Source organism: Aristolochia californica, unplaced genomic scaffold (assembly GCF_029961685.1).
Source record: "Aristolochia californica isolate CCGP_79_NKW_82.1479 unplaced genomic scaffold, dmAriCali1.0.hap1 SCAF_8, whole genome shotgun sequence".
Classification (NCBI taxonomy): Eukaryota; Viridiplantae; Streptophyta; class Magnoliopsida; order Piperales; family Aristolochiaceae; genus Aristolochia; species Aristolochia californica.
The window spans coordinates 40,388,944-40,414,841 of record NW_027182279.1 but is presented as its reverse complement, the minus strand read 5'-3'; the positions used below and the strand labels follow the sequence as shown (position 1 = coordinate 40,414,841).

The 25,898-nt window shown below is 36.0% G+C and overlaps 4 protein-coding genes across 4 annotated transcripts; all 4 read left to right on the top strand.

Moving 5' to 3' along the window:
* On the top strand, nt 1–7,299 carry LOC137938561 (UPF0481 protein At3g47200-like). Its single transcript, XM_068783510.1, has 3 exons — nt 1–97; nt 220–1,388; nt 6,733–7,299. The coding sequence occupies exons 1-3, from the start codon at nt 1–3 to the stop codon at nt 7,297–7,299; spliced, it is 1,833 nt and encodes a 610-aa protein (XP_068639611.1).
* Nucleotides 7,300–8,184: 885 nt separating this feature from the next.
* On the top strand, nt 8,185–9,324 carry LOC137938560 (UPF0481 protein At3g47200-like). Its single transcript, XM_068783509.1, has one exon. It carries the CDS (start codon nt 8,185–8,187, stop codon nt 9,322–9,324), a length of 1,140 nt encoding a protein of 379 aa, XP_068639610.1.
* Nucleotides 9,325–13,911: 4,587 nt separating this feature from the next.
* Nucleotides 13,912–16,560, top strand: LOC137938559 (UPF0481 protein At3g47200-like). The gene is made up of 2 exons (XM_068783508.1): nt 13,912–15,627; nt 16,490–16,560. Exons 1-2 carry the CDS (start codon nt 14,217–14,219, stop codon nt 16,558–16,560), a joined length of 1,482 nt encoding a protein of 493 aa, XP_068639609.1. The 5' UTR covers nt 13,912–14,216.
* A 7,650-nt stretch (nt 16,561–24,210) lies between these two features.
* LOC137938558 (UPF0481 protein At3g47200-like) lies at nt 24,211–25,575 on the top strand. The gene has a single exon (XM_068783507.1). It carries the CDS (start codon nt 24,211–24,213, stop codon nt 25,573–25,575), a length of 1,365 nt encoding a protein of 454 aa, XP_068639608.1.
* The last annotated feature ends 323 nt before the right edge of the window (nt 25,576–25,898 follow it).

The following is a 25,898-nucleotide window of genomic DNA, read 5'->3' as shown; positions in this document are numbered from 1 at the left end:
ATGGCAGAAAACATGAAAGAGAACAGCTCTTCAACGGCCCAAGATGCTGTCAGCTCACGGATTGAAGACCCTGGAGATCCTTCAATTGAAATAGAAGGTTTCCGTAGGCACTCTTGGATAACATCAAATCCGGGGGCCTCTTGTCCCTTTAAATCGATATTGTCCCTTTAATCTCAACATTTTCCTTTTTTCAGCGATTTATCATGAACATTGGCACAGAGGTTACTCACTTTCTCAATATTCATTTTCATGGAACTGGCGCAGAAGGAATTGAAGGTTTCGATAGGCAACTTCTAGATTACTTCAATTCTGAGTTCCAACCATTGGTTGGTCAGAACCCAACCACCACCATCTACGCCGTTCCAGAACGTATTTATAAGCTCAAACCGCAGCTCTACGATTGTCGGTATCAGTACTTTGGAATCGTCATGAAGTTGGATGAACACAAGCTAGCACATATGAAATCAATCCTCTCTCGCAATGGTAACAACACTTTTGAGCGTTACCTCTCGGCTATGAAACAAATGAGGGAGAGAATAAGCGAGTGTTACCTCGTCAAAATCAAGGTAGACTTGGAGTGTTTGATTGCTTTGGTATTGAGTTGTTGCCACATACATGATGTGCTACTCTTATTTTTCGAAGGCAGACTGACACCACAAGAGGATCAAACTTGTTCCATTGGATTCCGTGAATTGTGCACGGACATGCTCCTCGTTCAGAATCAAATTCCTTTCTTTGCCCTTCAAAAAATTTACGATATGCTAGACCTTAATCGTTCTCAATACCCCCCCTTAAAGGACCTTTGCCTTTCTTTCTTTGATGAGTTTTTGGAGTTCAACCACAAGGTTGATCCAATGCACCCAAACCAGATTCATCATTTGCTTCATTTAATTCACTATCATCTCCTTCCAACCAACTACCTTCTCAGACAACAAGGATCGAAAAGTCCATTTCTCTCACACAGTCTTGATCCGATCTATGTCTCTTCTCCATCAAAACGACCACGCACCATATTACCTATTCCTTGTGCTAGAAGACTCCGAGATGCAGGAATAAAGTTTAAGAAGAAGAAAACTACTGGATTCTCAAATATTACCTTCCATAGAGGTGTCCTGGAGATCCCATATTTACATGTTGATAACTACACTGAAGTTCTATTACGGAACCTGATTGCTTGGGAGCAATGTCATCCTAACGTTGGAGCATATTTCACCGGTTACGGGATTTTCATGGACTTCATCATTAACACAGCAGAGGACGTTGACATACTCAATCGCCACGGGATTCTTGAACAAACGTTGGGATCAGAGGAAGAAGTAGCTTCCCTTTTCAATGGATTGAGCACCAACATTTTCTATTCCCAACACAAAAACGATTTCCTTCCTCGCGTATGCCAAAGACTAAGACTATATTGTAAGGGTAGGATCAATATATGGAAGGCAAATCTAATAAATGATTACATTGGTAACCCTTGGGCAATTATTTCTGTTGTTGCAGCCATCGTCCTCCTTTTTCTCACCGCCATGCAGACATTCTTCTCTGTCTTAGTCTATTTTCGACCTCCTTAAAAGGGGTTTTAAGCTTCATTTCTTTATGTAATAAAATGTATTTGATTTCATGTTTTGTTTATATGAACCATTTATTTTTAGGATGTCAATTTCGTTGGGAGAGAACATCCCATAAAATGTCCCTTCTTCCACAAAAATCTTTTCCACGTGAATTTAGGTAAATTTTCCCTACAAATATATGTAAATTTGCTAAGCAAATTTATGTAAATTCGCATGGAAATGCTAAAAACTAAAAGTATTTTTCAGAAAAATTCAATTCGCTTGGAGAAAATTTAATAATTTCATATGATGAACTACTAAACTCAATCACATGTTGTCATTACTCTTCGATTTTTTTGTTGAGGTATATCCCGTAGAGGTACTCAAAAGTGATCGATTTCAAGGGTTCGATGGTAATTTGTTTGTCCTCCTTATTCTTCTCCTCCATATTTTAATTTTTTAAATATTTTTTATAATTACTTTTTTTTTCTCTTTCTTTATCCTCTTATTTTTATTTTTATTGTAATTTTATTTTTCTAAAATAGGGAATATTTTTATTTTTTCACTTTTTTCTTCTCCTTTTTTTATTTCTTTCTTTCTTCTCTTTTTTATTTTTTCTTCTTTACTTTTCTTTCTTCTCTTTTTTTTTTTAACTTTCTTCCCTTCTTTTTTTTTTTTTTTTTCCTTACTCCTTTCTCTTTTTTATTTTTTACCTTTCTTCCTTTCTTTATTTTTTTTTTTTTCTTATTATATTTTTCTTTTTTCTTTCTTCCCTCTTTTTCCTTTTTTCTCATTTTCTTCCCTTTTTTCCCTTTTCTTTTTCTTCCCGGTTTTTTCCTGGGTTCGGTTTTCTAATTTCAACCCAGGGGTCGAGGACGGGGCCAGGAAAACAACCCATCAAAATTTCTGGCTCAAGGATGGGTTTTCCAAAACCCAACCCAAACTCCACCCACATATGAGACAGAGATATAAAACGGGGTTGAGACGGGCCGGGTTTAAGGGCATGGGGCAGGGGCGGGTCAGGTTTAAGTCGGGTTTACGAGGACTAGGCGGAGACAGGGTTACAAGGATCATGATCGGGTCGGAGCAGGTTTGATGATTCAGATTTTTTTGGGCTTTTTTCGGGTTCAGGTTTTGGGGTTTGGGATGGGGTGGTTTTGGTGAACCCAACCTGTGCCCATCTACTCCTACCTGTCCTTAGGTTTCTTCCCTTCCCCTCCCCCCCCACCACCCCCCCACCCAAGTACATCCTATTTCCTTTTCTACTTGGGTTTTTGGGTCTAGTGCACACATGGAGAGGGAGAAGAGGGCCGCATGTCATGGAAGAGAGAAAAGGGAGGGATCCGAGGGGGGAGAAAAGGGAGGGTAGGTTTCCCTCCCTCAAGCATTTCTCAAATACCTCACAGAAGAAAGACTGAAGAAAGTTGTTCTTATAAATCCACTGGAGAAATGGGAAGTGAAAGTGTATGGAAATATAAATTCATGCCAATGGTTTGGTGGTGAAAGTTGGAGTGACTTAATGAGCAAGCATGGCATCTCCATCAGAGATTTTATCATGTTTGAGCAAAAAAGAGATGGTTTTCAATCTCACCATGATGAGGGTTCAACAAGGGTAACTATTTTTTCTCTTGTCACTGTTTCAACATTTTTTTTCTTTTCTTTGCATGGTTCTCCAAACTGTAACTTCCAGACGTTCATTGTGGAGGTCCTTCAACGACCCATGATGTTGGAGTCCCGAGCAGACCCACCTTCGCAGCCACCATGTTCTCCTACGATCTGAATCCCATGATCTTTTGCCTGCATGGTCGTTGCCCCATTTCTTTGTTTTTGGAAATTATGTCCATATGAAGAAGAAGAAGATAATGATGATGATGATTATGGTGGTGGTGATGTGATGATTAATTGTACATACATTTGATTTTAAATTTATTATAGCGTCTATACAATTTATTTTGTAATTTAATTGAATTTTTTGAGATTTTATATTTTAATTGAGATTTTATTATAGATATTTGATTTTTATTATTTAATTGATTATTTTTATATTATAAAAATATATTATTTAAAATATAAAAATTAATGGACCTTTGCCAGTGAGTTTAAAAAATAGCAGATGGTCAATAATTTGATACCGAATTTCAAATTTTTCCGCTAGTGGGTACTATATATTTAATATTTTCACAAAATTATCAAACTCGAAATTATCAATTCTAAAATTATTTGCTACCTACCAACGAATTTAAAAATTCATTAGTAGAGGTTTATGATGTCTACCATCAAATCTTCAAATTTGTTAGTAGAATTTCTACCAATGGAATGTATTAGCAACTTTTGCCAGTGATTTTTTTTGTAGGGAGAAGTTATCCCAACAAAATTTGGACTACAAAGTCCATTTTTTATAGTGTGGTAGCTAGGGTTGACTCCGTTTTGTTCAAATGTCTTAATGTGGCTGACTACTCTTGTGGTCCACTTCTTTTTGTTCAGATGGCTTACATATGGTTGACAAATTTGGTCTCTCTGGTTCTTCATATAGTCAACTCCTTTGCCTTGTGATTGATAGTTTTTTTTCTTTTTTTTCATGTGGTTGACTGTTTGAGGGTCTCTCCCTCAAGTATTTCTCAAAAACCTCACAGGAGAAAGACTAGAGAAAGCTATTCTTATAACCACTTGGCAAATTGGAAGTGAAAGTGCATGGAAATCTGAATTCGTGCCTATGGTTTGGTAGTGAAGTTTGGAAGACTAGAAGCTATTCTTATAAGCCCAATGTTTTTGCACCACTCCTCTTCTGGTCTTCTAATACTGCTCAAGCTGGTGGTGCAAAAACATCATACATTCCCAGCTTGGAGCATGTAGTGTTCAATGTCTTTGAAGTAACAGGCTTTGTGAATATGTCAACGACTTGTCTTGAGATATAACATGTTTAAGGCTTATGACACTAGCTTGTAGTTTTTTTCTCTAACAAAGTGGGAACCAACCTAGATGTTCTTATTCCTTCCATGGAAGACCAGATTTAAGAAATATCAATAGTTGCTTAGTTATCACAAAGGAGTTTCATTGGAGTATCTATGTTGAGCCCCAATTCTATGATAAATGACTTAATCAATATCAGTTCACTCATCGTAGGTGTCATGGCTCTATATTCAGTTTCTGCATTGGATCTAGCAACTACATTTTGCTTCTTCATCTTCCAAGTTACTAGGTTTCCTCCAACTACTACTACTTCAAGTGGCTTAGAGGCTTTATGATCAACATGATCAAAAGACAACTTAGCTTTTTTTGCCATTCAACAACTAACACAAGAGTCTAAAAAAAACTAGAATTAGAATGAATTTTTTTGTTTGACTAAGGATTCAATAAAATAGGACTTCGCATGGCTGCTTAAACGTCACACATTCCTTTAAATTTTGTTACATAGTCATTCAAAGTGTGATCATCCGTCTTCATTGTTTGGAATGTTTAACAGAAGTGCATTTCACATACCTTTGATTGATTTTTTAAAATAATTTGACATTTTTGTCATACCTCTCTTGCGGTCTTAAGTCCAACCACATAACAAAGGGTTTCTCTAGCTATTTTATCATTGAATCAACTAACAAGTAATTGGTCTCTAAGATCCCATTATTCAAAAGATGGATTTATCATGGATGGGTTTTCACTGAAAATTTGAGGAGGTGGTGCAATAGATCCATCAATGAATACTATCAATCTTTGAGATTTCAAAATTGGAATCTATTGACTTCTCCATAGCACATAACTGTTGGAAGAGAGTTTAATTTAAATGAGTAATGTAATATATGTAACTAACATGAGAGGCAGATTTGAATGTATAGAGATGGCATCGATTCTCATTATTTTTTTCAAAAAAAATGATGGAAGATAGATTCAAGAAGAGAAAAAGAATTTATGACAATGTTTATGGAAGAAGATGATAATCAAAAGAACTTGTATAAGATATAGAATTAAAGAAATAGTACCTACTTGTTTGAATGAGAACAACCTCCTCAGGATCAAACCTTTTGCTTTGATACAAAGAGAAAATTTAAGCCACATGAATGAGTGAATGAATAAATGAATGAATGGAAGAGCTTAAAGGCACTTGAAACCAATAGCATGAGAGGGAGTCAAAGGGGATGAATTATTTGAATAAATCAACGAATGAATAGAGAAGAGCTATAAGGGCTTATATAGTGTTTCAAAACCCTTAATTAAGTAACAAAAATATCATGCACATCCTCATGCATGGTGTCATCTAGGTGTCTTGATTTTTTTACATAAATTAATACAAATCAATGTGATCTTTGTTCAATAAATGTGTTAATCTTTTCTTTCTTCTCCATTTTTAGATCTAGATGTTCTCCAAGTGATTGATTTGACCTAGATTTTCTCCCCTTGATTGATTGATATGTGATAATATTTCTCCTTGATTGATTTGGATAGATTGAGAATGATTTGTAGGAGATATTCGAGTAGCTTTGGAAGGTTTCAGTGGGGCCCTCATGTGAGTGATTGTAGGGATAGTCTTCTAGATCCATGCATGGGGATGTCCCCCTTTGCATGAGTGAGGTGGACATCACCCTTGCATGGTTTTGCATGGGTGACATAGCCTCCTTTGCCTTTGCCTCTTTACTACCTTTGCATTTGTTCTTCCTTTGTATTTATGTTCGGTTGTGTAGCTTGTAGTAATGAATCCTCTTGTGCATGTCTTTGTACATTGATGTGTCCTTCAAGAGATTTAGACTGCTTAACATAAATTATGATTCTTCGATTTTCTTTTCTGAAATGATAATCTTCGATCTTTGGACGAAGATCGCTTATTATGCAAGGGCATTTTTATCCGAAGATCTTAGATTTATCATTTAAGAAAAAATCGAAGAATCATAATTTATGCAAATGCAAAAATTTTGTGTGTGTGTGTGTGTGGATATAAAAAATAGTTTTTTTTATTGGTAGTTTCCAAACAATCTATTTTATATAAAAAATTAACTTATAAATAGCACTATACTTAATTAAGTACTTTATATAAAAAATTTATCCAATGCCTTCCGATCAGATCCACCATTTACTTCATTTAGTTCACTATCATCTCCTTCCACCCAACTACTTCCTCAAACAACACGGATCGAAAAGTTCATTTCTCTCACACTGTCTTGAATTTTCGATCTCTGTCCCTTCTCCATCAAAACAGGCAAGCACCATATCACCTATTCCTTGTGCTAGAAGACTCCGAGATGCTGGAATAATGTTTAAGAAAAAGAAAACTACTGGATTCTCAAATATTACCTTCCATAGAGGTGTCCTGGAGATCCCATATTTACGTGTTGATAATTACACTGAAGTTCTATTACGGAACCTGATTGCCTGGGAGCAATGCCATCCTAACGTTGGAGCATATTTCACCGGTTACGGGATTTTCATGGACTTCATCATTAACACAGCAGAGGATGTTGAGATACTCAATCGCCTCGGAATTCTTGAACAAACGCTGGGATCAGAGGAAGAAGTAGCTTCCGTTTTCAATGGGTTGAGCACCAACATTTTCTATGTTGCAGACGAAAACGATTTACTTCCGAGCGTATGCGAAGAACTAAACAAATACTGTCAGGATAAGTTCAATATATGGAAGGCAAATCTGATAAATGATTACTTTGGTAACCCTTGGGCAATTATTTCTGTTGTTGCAGCCATCTTCCTCCTTTTTCTTACCGCGACGCAGACATTCTTCGCTGCCTTTGCCTATTTTCGACCTCCTTAAAAGGGTTTTGAAGCTTCATTTCTTTATGTAATAAAATGTAATTGATTTCATCTTTTGTTTATATGAAGCTTTTACCCTTTTTTACTTGGAATGTTACCCTTGGATCCATCTATTTATGGATGAGAGATTTATAAACCCTAATACATGTGAAAGAAAAAATAATTTAAACTCTAAACTAATTATAACTTATGTCACTCACTTAATTACATAAGTTGCCACTTATAGTTCTTCAATACCCCCCATGCTTGTGAAAATAAACAAATAATCCCAGCTTGGCTTACTCAATTCTAAGCTTTCAATCGTGAAATCCCATATTGGGTTCATTTTTTAGAGAAAAAGGATGACTTTTGCATATCTTCACCATTCCTCTCAAATCCACTCTTAGCATTCATGCTAGACAAACTCCAAATCGTTTCAAAGTGTTCATCAAAGTCGGAGGTTTGGATATTCCGAAAGAGAAGGTTGTCTCTCCAAACTTCAAAAGGGTGTAAGTTTTTCATTTTTGTTGTAATCTTTGATTTTATTTGATACTATCTGAATCTCAAGGGAGATTGCTTATAATCGTGTATTTGAGCATATATGTGGCTTGAAGGAGAGCTAAAATATCTTTCTTGTAAAACTCCAAGCTAATAGAGCTTATACTAATAGAATTTCCCAAGCATGGGTTCTTGGGCAATGAAAACCAATAGGGGAGCATTGATAATAAAATATTTGGTGTTCATTAGGGTGTGTGAATTATTCTTGTTTTACTTGTATTTGCTATCTTGATTTAATTGTTGCACCCTTAGCTTTAAATTTTGAAAACCTCAATTAAAACGCCCGAACACAAGCACAGATTCTATCTACCCGAAGGAGGCGATAGATAATCTGCACATTTCAGCACACATGCATTCGATCCTCAGTCGAAATCCGAACATCTCTTTTGAGGATTATATCAGGGCCATGAACGCAATGAGGGAGGAAATAAAAGCATGCCACTTTAACGTCGTCACCGTAGACCTCCCAAATTTGATTTCTGTGGTTCTGAGTTGTTGCCACATACTCGATGTTCTGATCTTATTCCATGAAGGCAGACTCACGCCCCAAGTTGATCAAATTTGTTCCTCAGGGATCCAAACCTTATGGGTGGACTTCCTCCTCGTCAAGAATCAGGTTCCTTTCTTTGCTCTTCAACGAATTTATGACATGTTGATCCTCGATAAATCTCAGTATCCTCCATTGGTAAACCTCTGCCTTGGATTCTTTGAACACTTTTTGGATGTTAATTATAAGCAAACTCCTCCGTTGGATTCCAAATCTATCTATCATCTTCTACATTTAGTTCATTATCATCTCGTTCCTTCAAACAACCCACCTAAAACTCGAGGGTTGATAGGGTTCTTATTCGACAAAACGAAGAGTCTCACATTTTCACGCCCGCCTCCTCAACTTCCAATCTTTGTATCTCCACCAGTGGAACACTTGACAATGGAAACCATTCCCTCTGCTAGAAGACTCCAAGAAGCTGGGATAAGGTTTCGAAAGAAAAAAACTCCCGGATTCTCGAACATCACATTTCGCAGAGGTGTTCTGGAAATTCCTTTTTTACGTCTTGATAGCAACACTGAAACTCTACTACGAAATTTTACTGCTTGGGAGCAGTTTCATTTTACTGTCGGGGCGTACTTCACCAGCTATGCCATCTTCATGGATTATATTATCAATGCAGTGGAGGATGTTCAGATACTCAATCGTGAAGGAATCCTTGAACAGACTTTGGGATCTGAAGAGCAAGTTGCTTCTCTTTTCAATGGTTTGAGCAGCAACCTTGTCTATATTGGAGAAAAAGATGGTTTTCTTCCTCATTTGAGCAAAGAGTTGAATAGGTATTGCCGCAACAGATTTAACCTGTGGAGGGCAAAGCTAATGGTCGATTACTTCAGCAGTCCTTGGGCAACTATTTCCATTATAGCAGCTATTTTCCTCCTTTTGATGACTGCTACACAGACATTCTTTTCTACTTATTCCTATTATCGACCCCATTAGAAGTTTTGAAGTACCATATATTTTCGTCTGTAAAATTCTCCTAGTAAAAAAAGAGAATTTGACTATTATTATTCTCAAGAAAATAGTTAGTAAAAATAAGATAATGACCAAATTCTCATTTTCACTAACTATTTTCTGGGAATAATAATGGTCAAATTCTCATTTTCTTTTATTTTCCATGGGGTTTCAAACAAACCCTAGATGTTTGCTCTTTGCCATTTCTTTGGTTCAACAGGTTCGTCCATTTGGGCTTTGTACAATTTGTTTTCATGAATGTTATGCCATCTTTGAGCACAATTTGTAGGTTGTTAGACTCAATACTAAATGCCTTGCATTGAGATGACTCTATCTTATTTGAAATATTTTGGGCCTTATCAAATTTAGTTTAGGAATGGCCATTTCAACACAAATTTTCATATAAATATTATAGTCCTTTTGGAGCCAATATGAGTCACGCTCTCACTCTAGCATCACGTAGCCCTTTTTATAGGTTGTTGCCTCCAATATTCGAATATATGACATGGTGTCTACTATAATATCAATACTAGTACAAGTAAGTTTCTTAAATCATTATGATGTAAACTATAAATAATTAGGAACGTATAATTTGACGATTATAAATAACATTTATAGACGATTGGAACAAGGTCACAAAGGGAGTATTATTTATACCTTAATACACTGGAACAAAATCTTCTATAAATAACATATTATTTGAATCTTGGGTTTTATTTAGTTTCAACTATTAGGCATTTTGAAGGACAATTTGACATTATTATGTAAATTTGATTTCAATATTGTCTTGCAAGTCATCTTAAGTTTGTAATTCTTAATTGCACAAGACAAATTTGTATTTTTGTTTCTTCCTCTCTTGCCAAATAGGTACTTAGACCTAACAACACAATGAAGAATGTGTTCACTAAACCCACTAAGCTTAAGCCCCGGAAATCATTACTATGTTTAACTAATTATGCGTGACATATTATATATCAAAATAAATATATTTGTTAAGTCTTTTTTGGTATTTTTATATTTTTAAATATATTTTTGGCCCAATCCCTTTATAGAAGGTTATACGACCCAATCAGGTAGAGAATCAAACATGTTAGGTTTTAGCATTGGAAGTTGAGTTGGGACTCGGGATGGATGGACGCTAAGTCCAGACTCAAGATCGTTGATCCCCTAGTCATATACTAATCCCAATTCCAAAAACAAAAAACATGATTAATCTTGCACTATTAGACTATATTTATGTTTCTTTTTCTCCTACCAAACAGGTACTTGGACCCACAACACACTAAGTTTATGTCCTGAAAATCATCACAATATTTAGCTCATTATAGATAACATATTATATATCATAAAAAAGATAATTTTAGCTATTTCTATTATTTTTTATATTTTTTGAATTATATATCTGGTTGAATCACCTTGTAGAAAGTTAATAACAACTTGGCATACGGATCAGGAGAATCAGCCCGACTCACCCAACCTAACTCGGGATAGGGAGATGCTGAGTCGGGTCCAGTTCCAAATTTTCAAAACCTTGCCAAGACATCATTTCACCAAAACCATTGATAAATTTCTTGGAATTTTTTTTAATTTAAATAAAGGACATCAAAATGTAGTTTGTAAACATTGTTAGTTTGCCAAACATTCTCAACTTCCTTTTTCCATTGTTACAAAGTAAAAGTGATCAAGTCTCGAAGTTATTTCAACTAATGTGTGGGATCTCGCACTGTGGCTTCTATGCCACATGCATGTTTTTGTGTGGTGTTTGTTGATGAACTTTCTTAGTCAATTGCATCTATTTTATCTACACATAAATCACAATTGTGTTGAGACCCACATGAATTTCCAAGAAAAAGAGTAGTTCTATTGGTTTCTTTCACTTGTTATATATAGACAAAGACACCAGCATTCATGTACAAACAAAGACTATGAAATTGAAGAACACATAATAAAAAGATGCACCATCTGCACACAAACTTTTTTTATGTTCTAATGTGAACAAGTACAAAAGGAATCAACATCCAAAGTGCTTGCTCTTGGTCAACCCATGAAACTTGTGCAATCTTCATTTAATTCTTTCTTGGCTGGCAATATTAATCTAATTAAGTCTCTCTCTCTCTCTCTCTCTCTCTCTCTCTCTCTCCTAATGATTAGGCTTCCGAGGATTAAACCACATAAAATTGGTTTGTATGTTTTGTTTTTCATACATCTAGTTATATATTCGAATAACTTTGATATGGTATCAAAATTGAAGGTTTGATCTTTCGTTGTTTTTTTATAACACCTACTCATTAATTGTGTTAATTGTGTTTCGACAACCTAGCAACTTGACCCACGACTCGGCCAGGTTAACTTGGATGCAAGACGAGGTAGGTCAGATTTGGGTTGGATTTGATCCTTTTTAATTAGAATGAGTTGAGTTTTTAAGAGGGCTAGAACTCAATAGCAACTCAATTATGTTAGAGTTTTTAAGAGGGCTAGAACTGCATATGTGAGTAAAAAATTCAAATTTTAATTCAACAAATAGGTTAGGTCAAGATGAAGACTGAATTGATATTAAAGAAGTCAAATGCTATCTTATCTTAGTAATTAAGCCAAAGCCAAGGATGGCTGTCAATTTCACTAGAACTGGACAAAATTAAGCTTAGGGAACGTGTCAGCTGAAAATGTCACCAAATGACTTCTTATTAACACTATTTTATTCATAAATTAATTCATATATACTTTTCTCAATCAGTCACCCACATGCTGCATGTGGGATAGGTCTGGATTCATTCACAGATAATACCTTCTATTGTTAAAGACATTTTCCTTTCTTTGAAATGGGTTTATAAGCTTATGAGCTCTAGTAAGTAGCCAAAGGGATTTGGTTTCTTAAATGGTTTTATGGGAATAAGAGGTATCACGATTAGGAGAAGAATTTCCCTAGCTTTTATTTTCTTCCTTGATCTCTCCTTCAAGTTTCGATGAAGTTAAATTTTAAGTAAATTTCTCGTTCATACACCCATTGCAGCAACTGTCTCTCCCATTTCAGGAACGTCTACACCACCATGCAAGCATCAACAGACACTATGGACGCGTGGAGGTGACAAGTCTTTCTTGATTATTAAATCTCAAAGCAGATAATCTTCGTGCAGCACGTCTTCCGTCATAGTAGGATCAGTCATTTAAATAATACAGAAGGTTGGCCAACCTTGGTGGCTACCCTCAGACTACTGCGAACGAGTTGCATCATGACCTCCAGTCATCTTTCTGGTGATGTTTCATTCCTGCTCTCGACTCTGTAGATAGTAAATGTAATTTGTTCTTCTCATTTTTTATAGGGAGAGTCGTCGCCACTGATCAATTCGCTCTCCCCATCTGCTGCAGGTAGAATCTTCAAAACAAAAGGCTGATCAGATAACTTCAGAGGGAACATCTTTCCCACTGCTTTCCAGATTTCTACTCTCTCAACTCTACGATGGAAAAGGTAATTGCTTGCTGCTACTCATTCCATTCTATAGAGTGTGATTGGTGTTATCGTCTGAAACATGAACAGTTTCAGATTTGCTTTACTGTTTGCTTCTTCTTTATGTTAAATAGTTACAGATAATGAAAAATGTGAACAACTTGAGCTGCCGGATACAGCAAAAAGAACAGAAGGATTGCAAATACTCTTGGCTGAGACAAAAAAACAAAGGCAATATAAACTGGCAGAACAAAGTTCATTATTATACCCAGCTTGTTTATGGACTCGAAATGACAGGCTTTGGCTTTGATATTATATCGTGGGGACTAAGCTTTTCATGCATGTGGAAAACGAATGGACAAGTTATACTAATTTCTGCCTCCAGGAAGACTGAATTGATATTAATGAAGTCAAATGCTATCTTATCTTAGTTATTAAGCCAAAGACAAAGATGGGTGTCAATTTCACTGGAATGGACAAACGTAGGCTTAGGGAACTTGTCAGCTGAAAATGTCACCAAATGACTTTTCTCATTCAGTCACCCACATGCTGCAAGTGGGATAAGTCTGGGTTCATTCACAGCTAATACCTTCTAATGTTAAATAGCATTTTCCTTTCATAGAAGTGGGTTTATAAGCTTATGAGCTCTATTATGTGGCCAAAGGGTTTTGGTTTCTTAAATGGATTTATGGGTATAAGAGGTATCACGATTAGGAGAAGAATCTCTCCTTCAAGTTTCGATGAATGACTTTCTTAAATTTTAACTAAAATTTCTCGTTCATACACCCATTGCAGCAACTTTCTCTCCCATTTCAGGAACGTCTACACCACCATGCAAGCATCAACAGACACTATGGACGCATGGAGCTGACAAGTCATTCTTATTATTAAATCTCAAAGCAGATATTTCTTGAGTCTCTTCCTCGTGAATCACGTCTTGCTTCACAGTAGGATCAGTCATTTACATAATCCAGTCATTTTCTAATTTGGTGTATAAATATGAGTAATTGAGGCAGATCTCTGCAAGGTCAGTCCTCTTGTAGAAACTCTCTATTGTGGCTGTATCAGTTTCTGGAGTGGTCAGATAATCTTCTTCTTCAGGTACTGCAATCTTTGATTCAGTTTAGTTCTGCTTTCTGCCTCTCCTGCTTTCTCTTTCTACTGATCATTCATGCTCAGTAATGTAGAAGAATACTGGAGTCTTTGTCAAGTAGATACAATTCACATGCTTAGTTCTTTTAGCTCTACTCTGTGCTTGTGTTTAGAATTGAGTGTCTGCTTAGAATTATAGTGACCATTTCCTGTGTTCTTTTTCCATTTCACTTGCAAAAGTATTCATCCCGTTTGTCACAAACCAAAGCATGCAGTATATCCTCCATTGATGAATCTCTCTTAAGACACGGTTTCACCATCTACAGAAAGGGAATTAAACATGGCCAACGAATCAGGAAATACTGATTTAGAAACAGGAGTGAACCTGGGTCAGAAACCAGATGAGGTGGCAGTAGCAGCAACGAGTTCTGTCGACCGCGGAAAGAAGGGAAAAGCGACGACAAATATTGAAGAGATGAAAGGTTTTGTGAAGTATCGTTATGACAAGGCGCAATCCTACCTTGCAAGAGACAAACCGACCTTGCAGGAAAGGTCTTCGAAGATCACAGATGAAAGAGTGACAATCTACAGAGTCCCCGAAGCCATGCGCCAAAGTGGAGAGAAAGAAAGTCTTTACAAGCCCACATATATCAACGTTTATGACCCTCTGTTGAAGGGCGACGATGATCATTATTATTTTCATCTCTACTCAATCCTTCAAAAAAACAACAACAAGGGTTTGAAGGATTACTTGCTGATGATGGATGAGCATAAGGAAGAAATTGCAAAACGTAACGAGGACCAGATCTCTACAGATTTCTCTCACTTGTTGGGTCTCCTACTCAGTAGTTGCTTTATACTTGATCTATTTCTCAAGTATTGTGATGAAAAATTGTCCCCTGCAGACGACCCAGAATGTAGTCACAGATGGGTTAATGATTTATGGGTAGACTTGCTCCTTGTGGAGAACCAGATTCCTTTCTTCATCCTTGGAAAGGTTTATGAGATGGCCTACCCCGACAAGGACCGACATCGTTTAGAGATTATAGCCTTCAATTTCTTCAATCAGTTTGTTCCAATGAACGAGGGAAAATTCGGAGGTGGGCCGAGTGACGTATGCCATCTGCATCTGCTTCATTTAGTTCACCAGAGTCTAATTCCTTCAGACCCTGGTCGTCATAAGAGGTTGAAAATAAATAATTGCATACTTTATAGTGTTTGGGGAACATTGTTGAAATGGTTGGGAACACGAATACAGTTGCCTATGGATTCCGAAAGGCTTTATCGTCTCTCAAGGATGAGAACTATCCCTACAGCAACAAGACTCCAACAGGCAGGGGTCAAGTTTAGGCCAAGAGAGGGTAGAGGATTTGTTGTGGAGTTTAACAATGGAGTTTTAGAACTCCCACATTTGCATGTAGGAACGACCACGAAGAAGTTCCTGATGAATCTCATAGCTTGGGAACAATGTCATCGTGGAGCTGAAAACTACTTCTCCAACTACGCTATTTTCATGGATGATCTCGTTAATACCTCAAAGGATATAGAGATACTCATCGAGAGCGAAGTCCTGGAGCATTCCTTGAAAAATAATGAGGAGGTTGTTCAAGTCTTCCACAGTTTGAAGAATAACCTGGTTTATACAAAACTTGAGGCTTATGATTTTCTTGAAGAGTTGCGCATGGAACTTAACAGTTATTGGGAAAGAAGGTTTAACAAATGGTGGGCAAAGCTAATGACCGATTACTTTGGTAGCCCCTGGACAACTATTTCACTTATTACAGTAGCATTAATCGTTCTGTTTACTTTTTTGCAGACCTTTTTTTCTGTTTATTCCTATTTTCGACCTCCACAATAGAAATAGAAGTTGAATTTATGAATGTGTTAAGAGTTTATGTTTGGTCCATGAATAGTGATAATAATCAGATGTTGTTGATGTGCACCTTATTCTAAATCATGGAAATGGGTTCATAATTTTATTCAACTATCCATTCCAATATTTTATCTATCATTTAAAAATAAAACAAAAATTTAAAATATTTGATAATCAACTTGTTAGTGCATCTGGGGACTTCAAACTCTAATCAAAGAGATGCTTTACTTGAGAGGGGTGGTGTCAAAGAAGTGGGATTCTGGTAGGCAACAGACAAAGGTCTAGATCAAAATCTAGACATGACAACTTGATTTGTAACTATTGTAAGAAATAGGAGCATATTAAGGTTAGATTGTCACAAACCGAAAAACAAGCAATAAAAGAGTATGCCCCATGCATGTTTTTGTGTTTACTAAATTTTTATGAAACCAAAAATCATGTAACTTCTGACTCATCCTCCTACATAAATTTATCCTTAAATCTATTCAAAACAAGTGGATTTATCTTGTTCCACTGGATTGAATGAACAAGTGGATTTAAATCTATTCAAAACAAGTGGATTCTGTTTTTGTGGATTTATCTTGTTCCTCGTTCAGAGTCAAATTCCTTTCTTTGCCCTTCAAAAAATTTACGATATGCTAAAACTTAATCGTTATCTACATTTTTTATTCTCAACAAGAAAACGATTTCCTTCCAAGCGTATGCCAAGAACTAAACAAATATTATTTCTGTTGTTGCAGCCATCGTCCTCCTTTTTCTTACAGCGACGCAGACATTCTTCTCGGCCTTTGCCTATTTTCGACCTCCTTAAAAGGGTTTTGAAGCTTCATTTCTTTATGTAATAAAATGTATTTGATTTCATCTTCTGTTTATATGAAGCATTTACTTTTTTTTACTTGGAATGTTAGCCTTGGATCCATCTCTTTTCTCTATTCTTTTAACATTGTTTAATGTGGGTAGCCGAACCTAACCCAAACTCAAAGGTTCTGACCACAGGTATTCATTTCTAACCTGATAAATAAACAAGTAGACTCCAAGCTATCCCGACCAATTATGATGATAACACAACTCTGTACTTGAAAAGATTAATATATATATATATATATATACCTTTCCTGGAAAAGATATGTCGATCAGGAAAACTGATTGACCTGCTGGTTTACTGTTTGCTTCTTTATGTTGAATAGTTACATGGATCCACTTTCATTTCATCTCTACCCCAATCAAGCAGGAGAGAAACAAATGAGGAAGGTGATGGAGGCGGCTACCCTCCTGTTAAAGTAGACTGAAATCCAGAGGGTTTGGTGCGGAAAACTGGTTGACCCGTTGCTTTACAGTTTGCTTCTTCTTTATGTTAAATAGTTAGAGATAATGAAAAATGTGAACAACTTGAGCTGCCGGATACAGCAACAAAACCAGAAGGATTGCAAATACTCTTGGCTGAGAAAAAAAAAAACAAAGGCAATATAAACTAGCAGAACAAAGTTCATTATTATACCCAGCTTGTTTATGGACTCGAAATGACAGGTTTTATCTTTGATATTATATCGTGGGGACTAAGCTTTTCATGCATGTGGAAAAGAATGGACAAGTTTTACTTTTTTTCTGCCTCCTGAAAGAATGGACAAGTTTTACTTTCCCCATGACGGCAAATGGAAAGTGGGAAAAGAAATGTCAGGTCCATGACCATGCCACCCAGCAGTTTTTGTTTTACGTCCCAGGCGCCAAGACCGAAAAAGTATTAAAAGCATCCAATGAAAACCAAAGAAAAAAACACGCACGAAAAGAAAAGCGATGTTCGATTTTTGTTTTTGGTTCATAAAGGCGGGCGAGCTGTCGGTTTTCTTTAAACAAAAGATTCTATTCACATGGGAAGACTGTACAATTATTGCACGTGCAAATGGTAAATGGGAAAAGATTTATTTTTTTCTTTTGAACTTTACGTTTTTAGCCTCCAATAATTGTACCATTTTGTTGTCACGTCACGTTTTCTTTAAACACAAGATCGTATTCACATGGGAAAAATCCTGTTGTTTTTTTTTTTTTTTTACAAGATTTAACAAGTCTTCATGTTTTTTTGGAAATGAGCAAGGTACTCTTGTTTCATGGCAATCAAACCATTGAGGAAGTGTAAGAGCAACTTTATTGGACATAGGATTAGATATATGTGTGACTATATGTGCTTGAAGTGTTGATGGAGCTACCTTACTCTTGGCTCTAGTCATCATTAGATGGTTATTAGGGTGGGGAGGAAGAGATGTAGGAGGTGGGTAAATAGGAAGGACAATTTCATTCTTACCAGAGTCCAGGGGAGATTTGGATGAGAGTGTTGAAGTAGGTCATGGGGGGTTTGAATTAGACTCAAAGTACTTGGGGATAGGTTTGGAGGGTTATGAACATAAATTTCATCTGAGGATGAATGAGTGGTTCAAATGGTAGGTGTTTTATGTAATGTTTCGAAGAAATCTTTTACACTAACAGTAAAGGGGTTAGAAATTTTAAATTTTTTTTATGATGAATAAGGAAAACATAATTCATAAAAAATAGCATGCCTAGTAATAAAAAATACTTGTTTAAAGAAGGACAAAAGTATCATTAACCTTTATAACAATCATGAAATCCCAGAAAAATTGGTTTTGTTATAAGGTCTTATACAAGGAAACATAGACATCCAAAAGTACGAATATGATTATAAGCAGGAGAGGTATTTAGAAGTAATGAGTAAGGAATTTTACCTTGTAAGGGAGCAATAGGTAGTCGATTAATCAAATATCTTTCAATTTGAAAAGTTTCAACCCAAAAACTATTAGAAACATTACCTTCCTATAACAATGTTAATCCTATTTCAACTATGTGTCTATGCTTTCTTTCAGCTATTCCATTATTTCCTGGGGTATAAAAACAAGAGAGATGTTGAAGAATTCCATATTGAATTAAATAATCATTAAAAAGTGAGCTTATGCAATCACCTCCTCCATCTGAATGAAGTAATTTTATCCTACATGAGAATTTATTTTCCACCATATTCCTAAATTTAGCAAACACTCCAAAGGGTCCATGTTTAGCCTTTAGAGGATACATCCAAAATGTTGGAATATATGATGTAATTAGGGTGGCACTGATATAATTATGGGGGAGGGTTTGGCTAAGTCTATAACCTCTTCTTCCTCCTATTTTTTTCCCAATGGGTCTCTCCCTTTTGCTCCATGAACTAAATCTAAGGAGTCCTGAAAATCAACACAAAAAACCTATAACAATCATAAAAAAAAAAGGTAATATAGTACTTCAATCAAAATTTAGGAATTAAAAGAGAGTGTTCAGACAAACTAGAATGTAATACTTCAAGTGGCTTAGAGGCTTTATGTTCAACATGATCAAAAGATAATTTAGCTTGTTTTGCCATTCGACAACTAACACAAGTGTCTAAAATAGAACTCAAACTAGAATGAAATTTTTGTCTGACTAAGGACGAAATCAAAGTTGAATATGGATGTCCGAGTCTATGATGTCACAATGTTGGAAGATTGGCCCAAGCCCACACAACCAAAAAGGCCCACATATCCAGGTGAGTTGGAAGATGGGCCCAAATCCATAAGACCAAGGAAGACCCACATATCCAAGTGTGCTAGAAGATGGGCCCAAGCCCATAAGATATGGACCCACCATGATCACATGAGGAGTCTTACACAATAAGAAGTCATACAGAGCTAAAATTATTATGGAAGTAGGTCTCATAGAGGAGTTTCAATTTAAAGATATTTTAGTCATGTTAGTCTTTTATTTATATTGAGTTATTTAATTATACTGGGACTTATCTTTAAGTGTTAGAGTTTGGGTGTAATTGGACTCTACTACTTTTCTCTATTATAAATAGAGGTTCATATACTTTAATTATCAAAAGTCAATGAAGTATTTTTCTTTTCCATAAATTCAACTTGGTATCAGAACAGGTTCTATGAGTTGACTCCGTCAACCCACAGAGATTATGTGATTCTTTTCTGATCTATTATCTCAAGCAGTTTAGGTTCGTATTTATCGTTTTTTTCTCTTTTCAGTCCCTATACCAGTTATTTTCTTTGAGTTATCTCCTCTATACTGAGCTTTAGTATATTATATATTATATATTGACGGAAAGATATTCGAGTCTACTTTCCAACGAAAAATGATTTTTTTTGCAATCAGAGTTATCTATAAAGAGAAATTGATATTTTAAGCAGCAAATGTCAGATTATAAAAGAGGTTCGAGCAGCAATAAAAAGCTTCAACTTCCAAGCCATTTTATGTTATCAAGAACGAGACTTTATATGGAGAATTATATATCAAAAGAAAGATTTGTAAGTCTATTTTCTTACCAATTCAACCAATTCTCTATCTGAGTTTTTTTATATGGAGATATTGATCTTGGAAGAGTCAATGGTTATGTTGATAAAAGGGGAAAGAGTTCTTAGATCGGCTAGATTACAGAGCCCGAAATCTATCAGATTATATTTCTCAAAAGAAGTATATTTTATGAATTAAAGTTATATTTGGATGAAAGGTATTTAAGTCTATTTTTAGAAGGAGAAAGTTTCATTTCTATCTGATCTATATTTAAAGATATAATCGCATTGGAAGAATCAAAGGTCATGCTGGTATCCTGTTGCATTGAAATATCTGAATTTAAGCGGATTGTTTTTTGTCACTTTTTGAGTTGCAGTTATTGGTCAACTATATCATGAAAATATCTTACTTACCCCTTTTACGGTTACCTTTCTCCCCCTTCTTATTACTACATCTATGTTATTTGGTTCAAGTTGGGATCACTGCTATTACCTCCCTGTTTGAGGGGGAGAAGTACAAGAAGTACAAGAAAGAGGTATTTTCTTCCATATGTTGTGGTAAGTTTTATGTGACCAAAATATTCAAGAAAAGGGGAGCACAAAAGATGAAGTTTTTGCATCTAAAAAGAAATTTTTGCTGCAAAGAAAATTGAAGACCAAGAATCCTGACTCGCAATAATAACTGAGGTAATTATTGGTGATATCTGACTCAGCTCAACTCGATTCTATTTCTCTGGCTAGATTATTATTTTAAGGTATTCGCAACATATTCCTTAGTCAACATATTATTTGGTGTAGATACTCGCATCAGATTATTTCAAGGGTATTTACAAGTATTTTTATTATTTTGGTTCGTGTTATATGGGCCTAGGCCCATTTCATCTGCAGCTATTATATTTCAAGGGTAATTTTACGTGGATTTTTATTACTTTGGTTCGTGTTATATGGGCTCAGGCCCATTTCAGCTGCAACTATTATGTCTCTGTCGATGAGACATTATTATTGAAGAAGTGGTGACCTCAGCATCATATCTTCCTCTTTACCCATTACCTATTGGTTATTTGACAACCTTACTCCTACCATCCTTTATTTGACTTTCACATACATCTGTGGGCCAACCTTTTGTGTGTTGCTTCGATTGGGAGTTTTAGTTATATATTTTCATATGGGTGTTTTTAAGTCCATTGAGACTTTTTTATAGATATACACCTGTGGATCTTTTATCGTTGTCTTGTGGATGACAAGCATTCCCCACTTATCACGTTTGAGAGTCGTTGCCTGGGTTGGGACAGCGTGATGGAGGAGCTTATTACTACATTTATGTTATACCGTGATAGAGGAGCTTATTACTACATCTATGTTATGCTCCTCTTAATTAGTATTTATTACTCCTACGACTTAAGAGTCGTTGTTCTGTGGAGGGACACGGTGATGGAGGAGTTTTTACTACACTTCTGAGCATTGCGTATAGACCCACTACCTTCAAATGATAGGAGTGTGCCCTACATCCAACATGAGTTATCACTGGAGTATGGAACGATGTCATACGGCTTCGAGTGATTTTACTCTCACTTTTCTTATGCCAGCTGGGCCTCATGGAAGAGAGCACCGACATGAGGGGGAGTGTTCAAAGATATGGAGGGCTGCCATTTTATACGAGAAGATTCTATGCACCATTTGCAGCAAGTTGGGAGTTCATGATATTTTCTCACCCCCAGCTTGAAGGGGAGTGTCGAAAGATAGGCCCAAGCACACAATACCAAGGAAGACCCACATATCCAAGTGTGTTGGAAGATGGGCCCAAGCCCATAAGACCAAAGAAAGCCCTCATATCCAAGAGTGTAAGAAGATGGGCCCAAGCCCATAAGATCTGGACCCACCATGATCACGTGAGGAGTCTTACACAATAAGAAGTCTTAAAGAGCTAAAATTACTATGGAAGCAGGTCTCATAGAGGAGTTTCAGTTTAAAGGTGTTTTAGTCATGTTAGTCTTCTATTTATATTGAATTATTTAATTATGCTAGGACTTATCTTTAAGTGTTAGAGTTTGGGTGTAATTGGGACAAGGGTAGTCTATTTATAATTGGACTCTACTACTTTCCTCTATTATAAATAGAGGTTCATGTAATCTAATTATAAAAAGTCAATGAAGTATTTCTCTTTTCCATAAATTCAACACACAACATAGATTGTGATTCTATTGTGGCTGCAAAGTCTTTTTCTTCTTGAGGAAAAAGGTATAGACCATCAGGCATTGTCCCTCTAGCTTGAATTATTCCATTCTTTGTGTCCTTCCATGAAAACAATTTGGTTGAAACTCCATATAGAAATTATTATCTTTTGTAAATTTTGAAACCGAGATGAGATTTTTTTTTATTTGTGGAACTAGAAGCACATTATTAAGGTAAAAGGAATCAATAGAAGATAGCAGTTGAACTCATTTTCCTTCAATAGAGAGTACCATCTCCTACTCATACGTTCTTTGAATTTATATAAGGAGCTAGGTTGGAGAACATTCCTGGATTGTTTGATCATGTTGGATTTAGCATTAGTATCAGGTGACCATTGTGAGTCTTATTTTGATTCTAAGATGGTGAGAGCTGCTAAACCACTTAGAATATTTTCTAGCTTTATACTTGTGATTAAACCGATGCTAGAACATATCATTAGTGTGATTGGGTTTGTGACAAACTTGACAGTAAATCCCGTTTGATGAGGCGGTGGATGATTATTGCTTCCTGTAGTTGAACTAACCAAATGTGTTATTTCCAGATTGGGTGAAGGTGTTATGTTTTGAGGACTTACATAAATTTTTGTTGAAAGATCAGTTGTTGCCTTTACTCCTTGATGACTTGTTGATAGATGTTTTGTTCACCAGCTTGGTAGAGAATGAATTTCCAAGTTTTTGGCTTATCTCAAGATCATGACTCTATAGTACTTGTTTCTTTCGCTTGTTATATATAGACAAAGACACCAGCATTCATGTACAGAAAGAGACTATGAAATTGAAGAACACATAATTAAAAGAAGCACCACCTGCACACAAACTTTTTTCATGTTCTAATGTGAACAAGTACAAAAGGAATCAACATCCAAAGTGCTTGCTCTTGGTCAACCTGTGAAACTTGTGCAATCTACATTTAATCCATTCTTGGCTGGCAATATTAATCTAATTAAGTCTCTCTCTCTCTCTCTCCCCCATTGATTAGGCTTCCGAGGTTTAAACCACATAAAATTGGTTTGTATGTTTTGTTTTTCATACATCTAGTTATATATTCGAATAACTTTGATACGGTATCAAAATTGAAGGTTTGACCTTTGGTTGTTTTTTATAACACCTACTCATTGATTGTGTTATTTTCTTGTATAAAATGCACTATTATATGATGGAAACAAATGTGCTAGTCAAATGGGTTACTTCCATTGTCACCATCCATATCATCAAACATTTCTACATACCACGAGTTTCAGTTTTTGGCTTATCTCAAGATCATGACTCTATAGTACTTTTGAGGTTAAGTATAAAAAATAGTTCTTTATTGGAAGTAGAAAAATATATGTATGTAAAAAATACCTTACGTGAAAAATTAAAAGTCAGAAGTTTATCCTTTTGAGTTGGAGAGAGAGATTGATTTTGAAGTTTCTTTCAGTCTTACACCAACTGAACAATGAAATTCTTTACGTGAATAAATTGAAAGCCAAAAGTTTATTCTCTCTCTTTCTTCTATAACAGACTACTTTCATTTCTCTTGAAGTATTTATATGGCTGCTAGATGTCTCTTGAAATCAGTTCACAGGTTACTCTTATCAAATTCTGTTGTCGGTAAGATAAGAACTTCCCTCTCAGTTTTCGATTCAGTTTTTATGTCTGCTTGTCCGTTTGAATTGAAATGACCTATAATTTTTCCATGGCAGAAAACATGAAAGAGAACAACTCTTCAACGGCCCAAGATGCTGTCAGCTCACGGATTGAAGACCCTGGTGATCCTTCAATTGAAATAGAAGGTTTCCGTAGCCACTCTTGGATAACATCAAATCCGGGGGCCTCTTGTCCCTTTAAATCGATATTCTCCTTCTTTTTCTTTTCTTTTTTTTTTTCAGTGCTAGCATCTCAACATTTTCCTTTTTTCAGCGATTTATCATGAACATTGGCACAGAGGTTACTCACTTTCTCAATTTTCATTTTCGTGGAACTGGCGCAGAAGGAATTGAAGGTTTCGATAGGCAACTTCTAGATTACTTCAATTCTGAGTTCCAACCATTGGTTGGTCAGAACCCAACCACCACCATCTACGCCGTTCCAGAACGTATTTATAAGCTCAAACCGCAGCTCTACGATTGTCGGTATCAGTACTTTGGAATCGTCATGAAGTTGGATGAACACAAGCTAGCACATATGAAATCAATCCTCTCTCGCAATGGTAACAACACTTTTGAGCGTTACCTCTCGGCTATGAAACAAATGAGAGAGAGAATCAGCGAGTGTTACCTCGTCAAAATCAAGGTAGACTTGGAGTGTTTGATTGCTTTGGTATTGAGTTGTTGCCACATACTTGATGTGCTACTCTTATTTTTCGAAGGCAGACTGACACCACAAGAGGATCAAACTTGTTCCATTGGATTCCGTGAATTGTGCACGGACATGCTCCTCGTTCAGAATCAAATTCCTTTCTTTGCCCTTCAAAAAATTTACGATATGCTAGACCTTAATCGTTCTCAATACCCCCCCTTAAAGGACCTTTGCCTTTCTTTCTTTGATGAGTTTTTGGAGTTCAACCACAAGGTTGATCCAATGCACTCAAACCAGATTCATCATTTGCTTCATTTAATTCACTATCATCTCCTTCCAACCAACTACCTTCTCAGACAACAAGGATCGAAAAGTCCATTTCTCTCACACAGTCTTGATCCGATCTATGTCTCTTCTCCATCAAAACGACCACGCACCATATTACCTATTCCTTGTGCTAGAAGACTCCGAGATGCAGGAATAAAGTTTAAGAAGAAGAAAACTACTGGATTCTCAAATATTACCTTCCATAGAGGTGTTCTGGAGATCCCATATTTACATGTTGATAACTACACTGAAGTTCTATTACGGAACCTGATTGCTTGGGAGCAATGTCATCCTAACGTTGGAGCATATTTCACCGGTTACGGGATTTTCATGGACTTCATCATTAACACAGCAGAGGATGTTGACATACTCAATCGCCACGGGATTCTTGAACAAACGTTGGGATCAGAGGAAGAAGTAGCTTCCCTTTTCAATGGATTGAGCACCAACATTTTCTATTCCCAACACAAAAACGATTTCCTTCCTCGCGTATGCCAAAGACTAAGACTATATTGTAAGGGTAGGATCAATATATGGAAGGCAAATCTAATAAATGATTACATTGGTAACCCTTGGGCTATTATTTCTGTTGTTGCAGCCATCGTCCTCCTTTTTCTCACCGCCATGCAGACATTCTTCTCTGTCTTAGCCTATTTTCGACCTCCTTAAAAGGGTTTTTAAGCTTCATTTCTTTATGTAATAAAATGTATTTGATTTCATCTTTTGTTTATATGAAGCATTTATTTTTAAGATGTCAATTTCCCTGCTTCCACAAAAATCTTTTCCACGTGAATTTAGGTAAATTTTCCCTACAAATATATGTAAATTTGCTAAGCAAATTTATGTAAATTCGCATGGAAATGCTAAAAACTAAAAGTATTTTTCAGAAAAATTCATTCGCTTGGAGAAATTGAACATTTTTCTAGGAAATATTATTTTAGATAAAATTAAATAAATTAATATTATATAAATAAATAAAATAACAAATTTTA

What these genes read in the sequence shown, in the direction of transcription:
- LOC137938561 (XM_068783510.1), top strand. Translation starts at nt 1, where the DNA reads ATGGCAGAAAACATGAAAGAGAACAGCTCTTCAACGGCCCAAGATGCT. An exon ending in TCCTTCAATTGAAATAGAAG is followed by an intron (nt 98 to 219) that starts GTTTCCGTAGGC and finishes ACATTGGCACAG; the next exon opens with AGGTTACTCACTTTCTCAAT. An exon ending in AAAACGATTTCCTTCCTCGC is followed by an intron (nt 1,389 to 6,732) that starts GTATGCCAAAGA and finishes CCATCAAAACAG; the next exon opens with GCAAGCACCATATCACCTAT.
- LOC137938560 (XM_068783509.1), top strand. Translation starts at nt 8,185, where the DNA reads ATGCATTCGATCCTCAGTCGAAATCCGAACATCTCTTTTGAGGATTAT.
- LOC137938559 (XM_068783508.1), top strand. Translation starts at nt 14,217, where the DNA reads ATGGCCAACGAATCAGGAAATACTGATTTAGAAACAGGAGTGAACCTG. An exon ending in GCTAATGACCGATTACTTTG is followed by an intron (nt 15,628 to 16,489) that starts GTAGCCCCTGGA and finishes CTGTTGTTGCAG; the next exon opens with CCATCGTCCTCCTTTTTCTT.
- LOC137938558 (XM_068783507.1), top strand. Translation starts at nt 24,211, where the DNA reads ATGAACATTGGCACAGAGGTTACTCACTTTCTCAATTTTCATTTTCGT.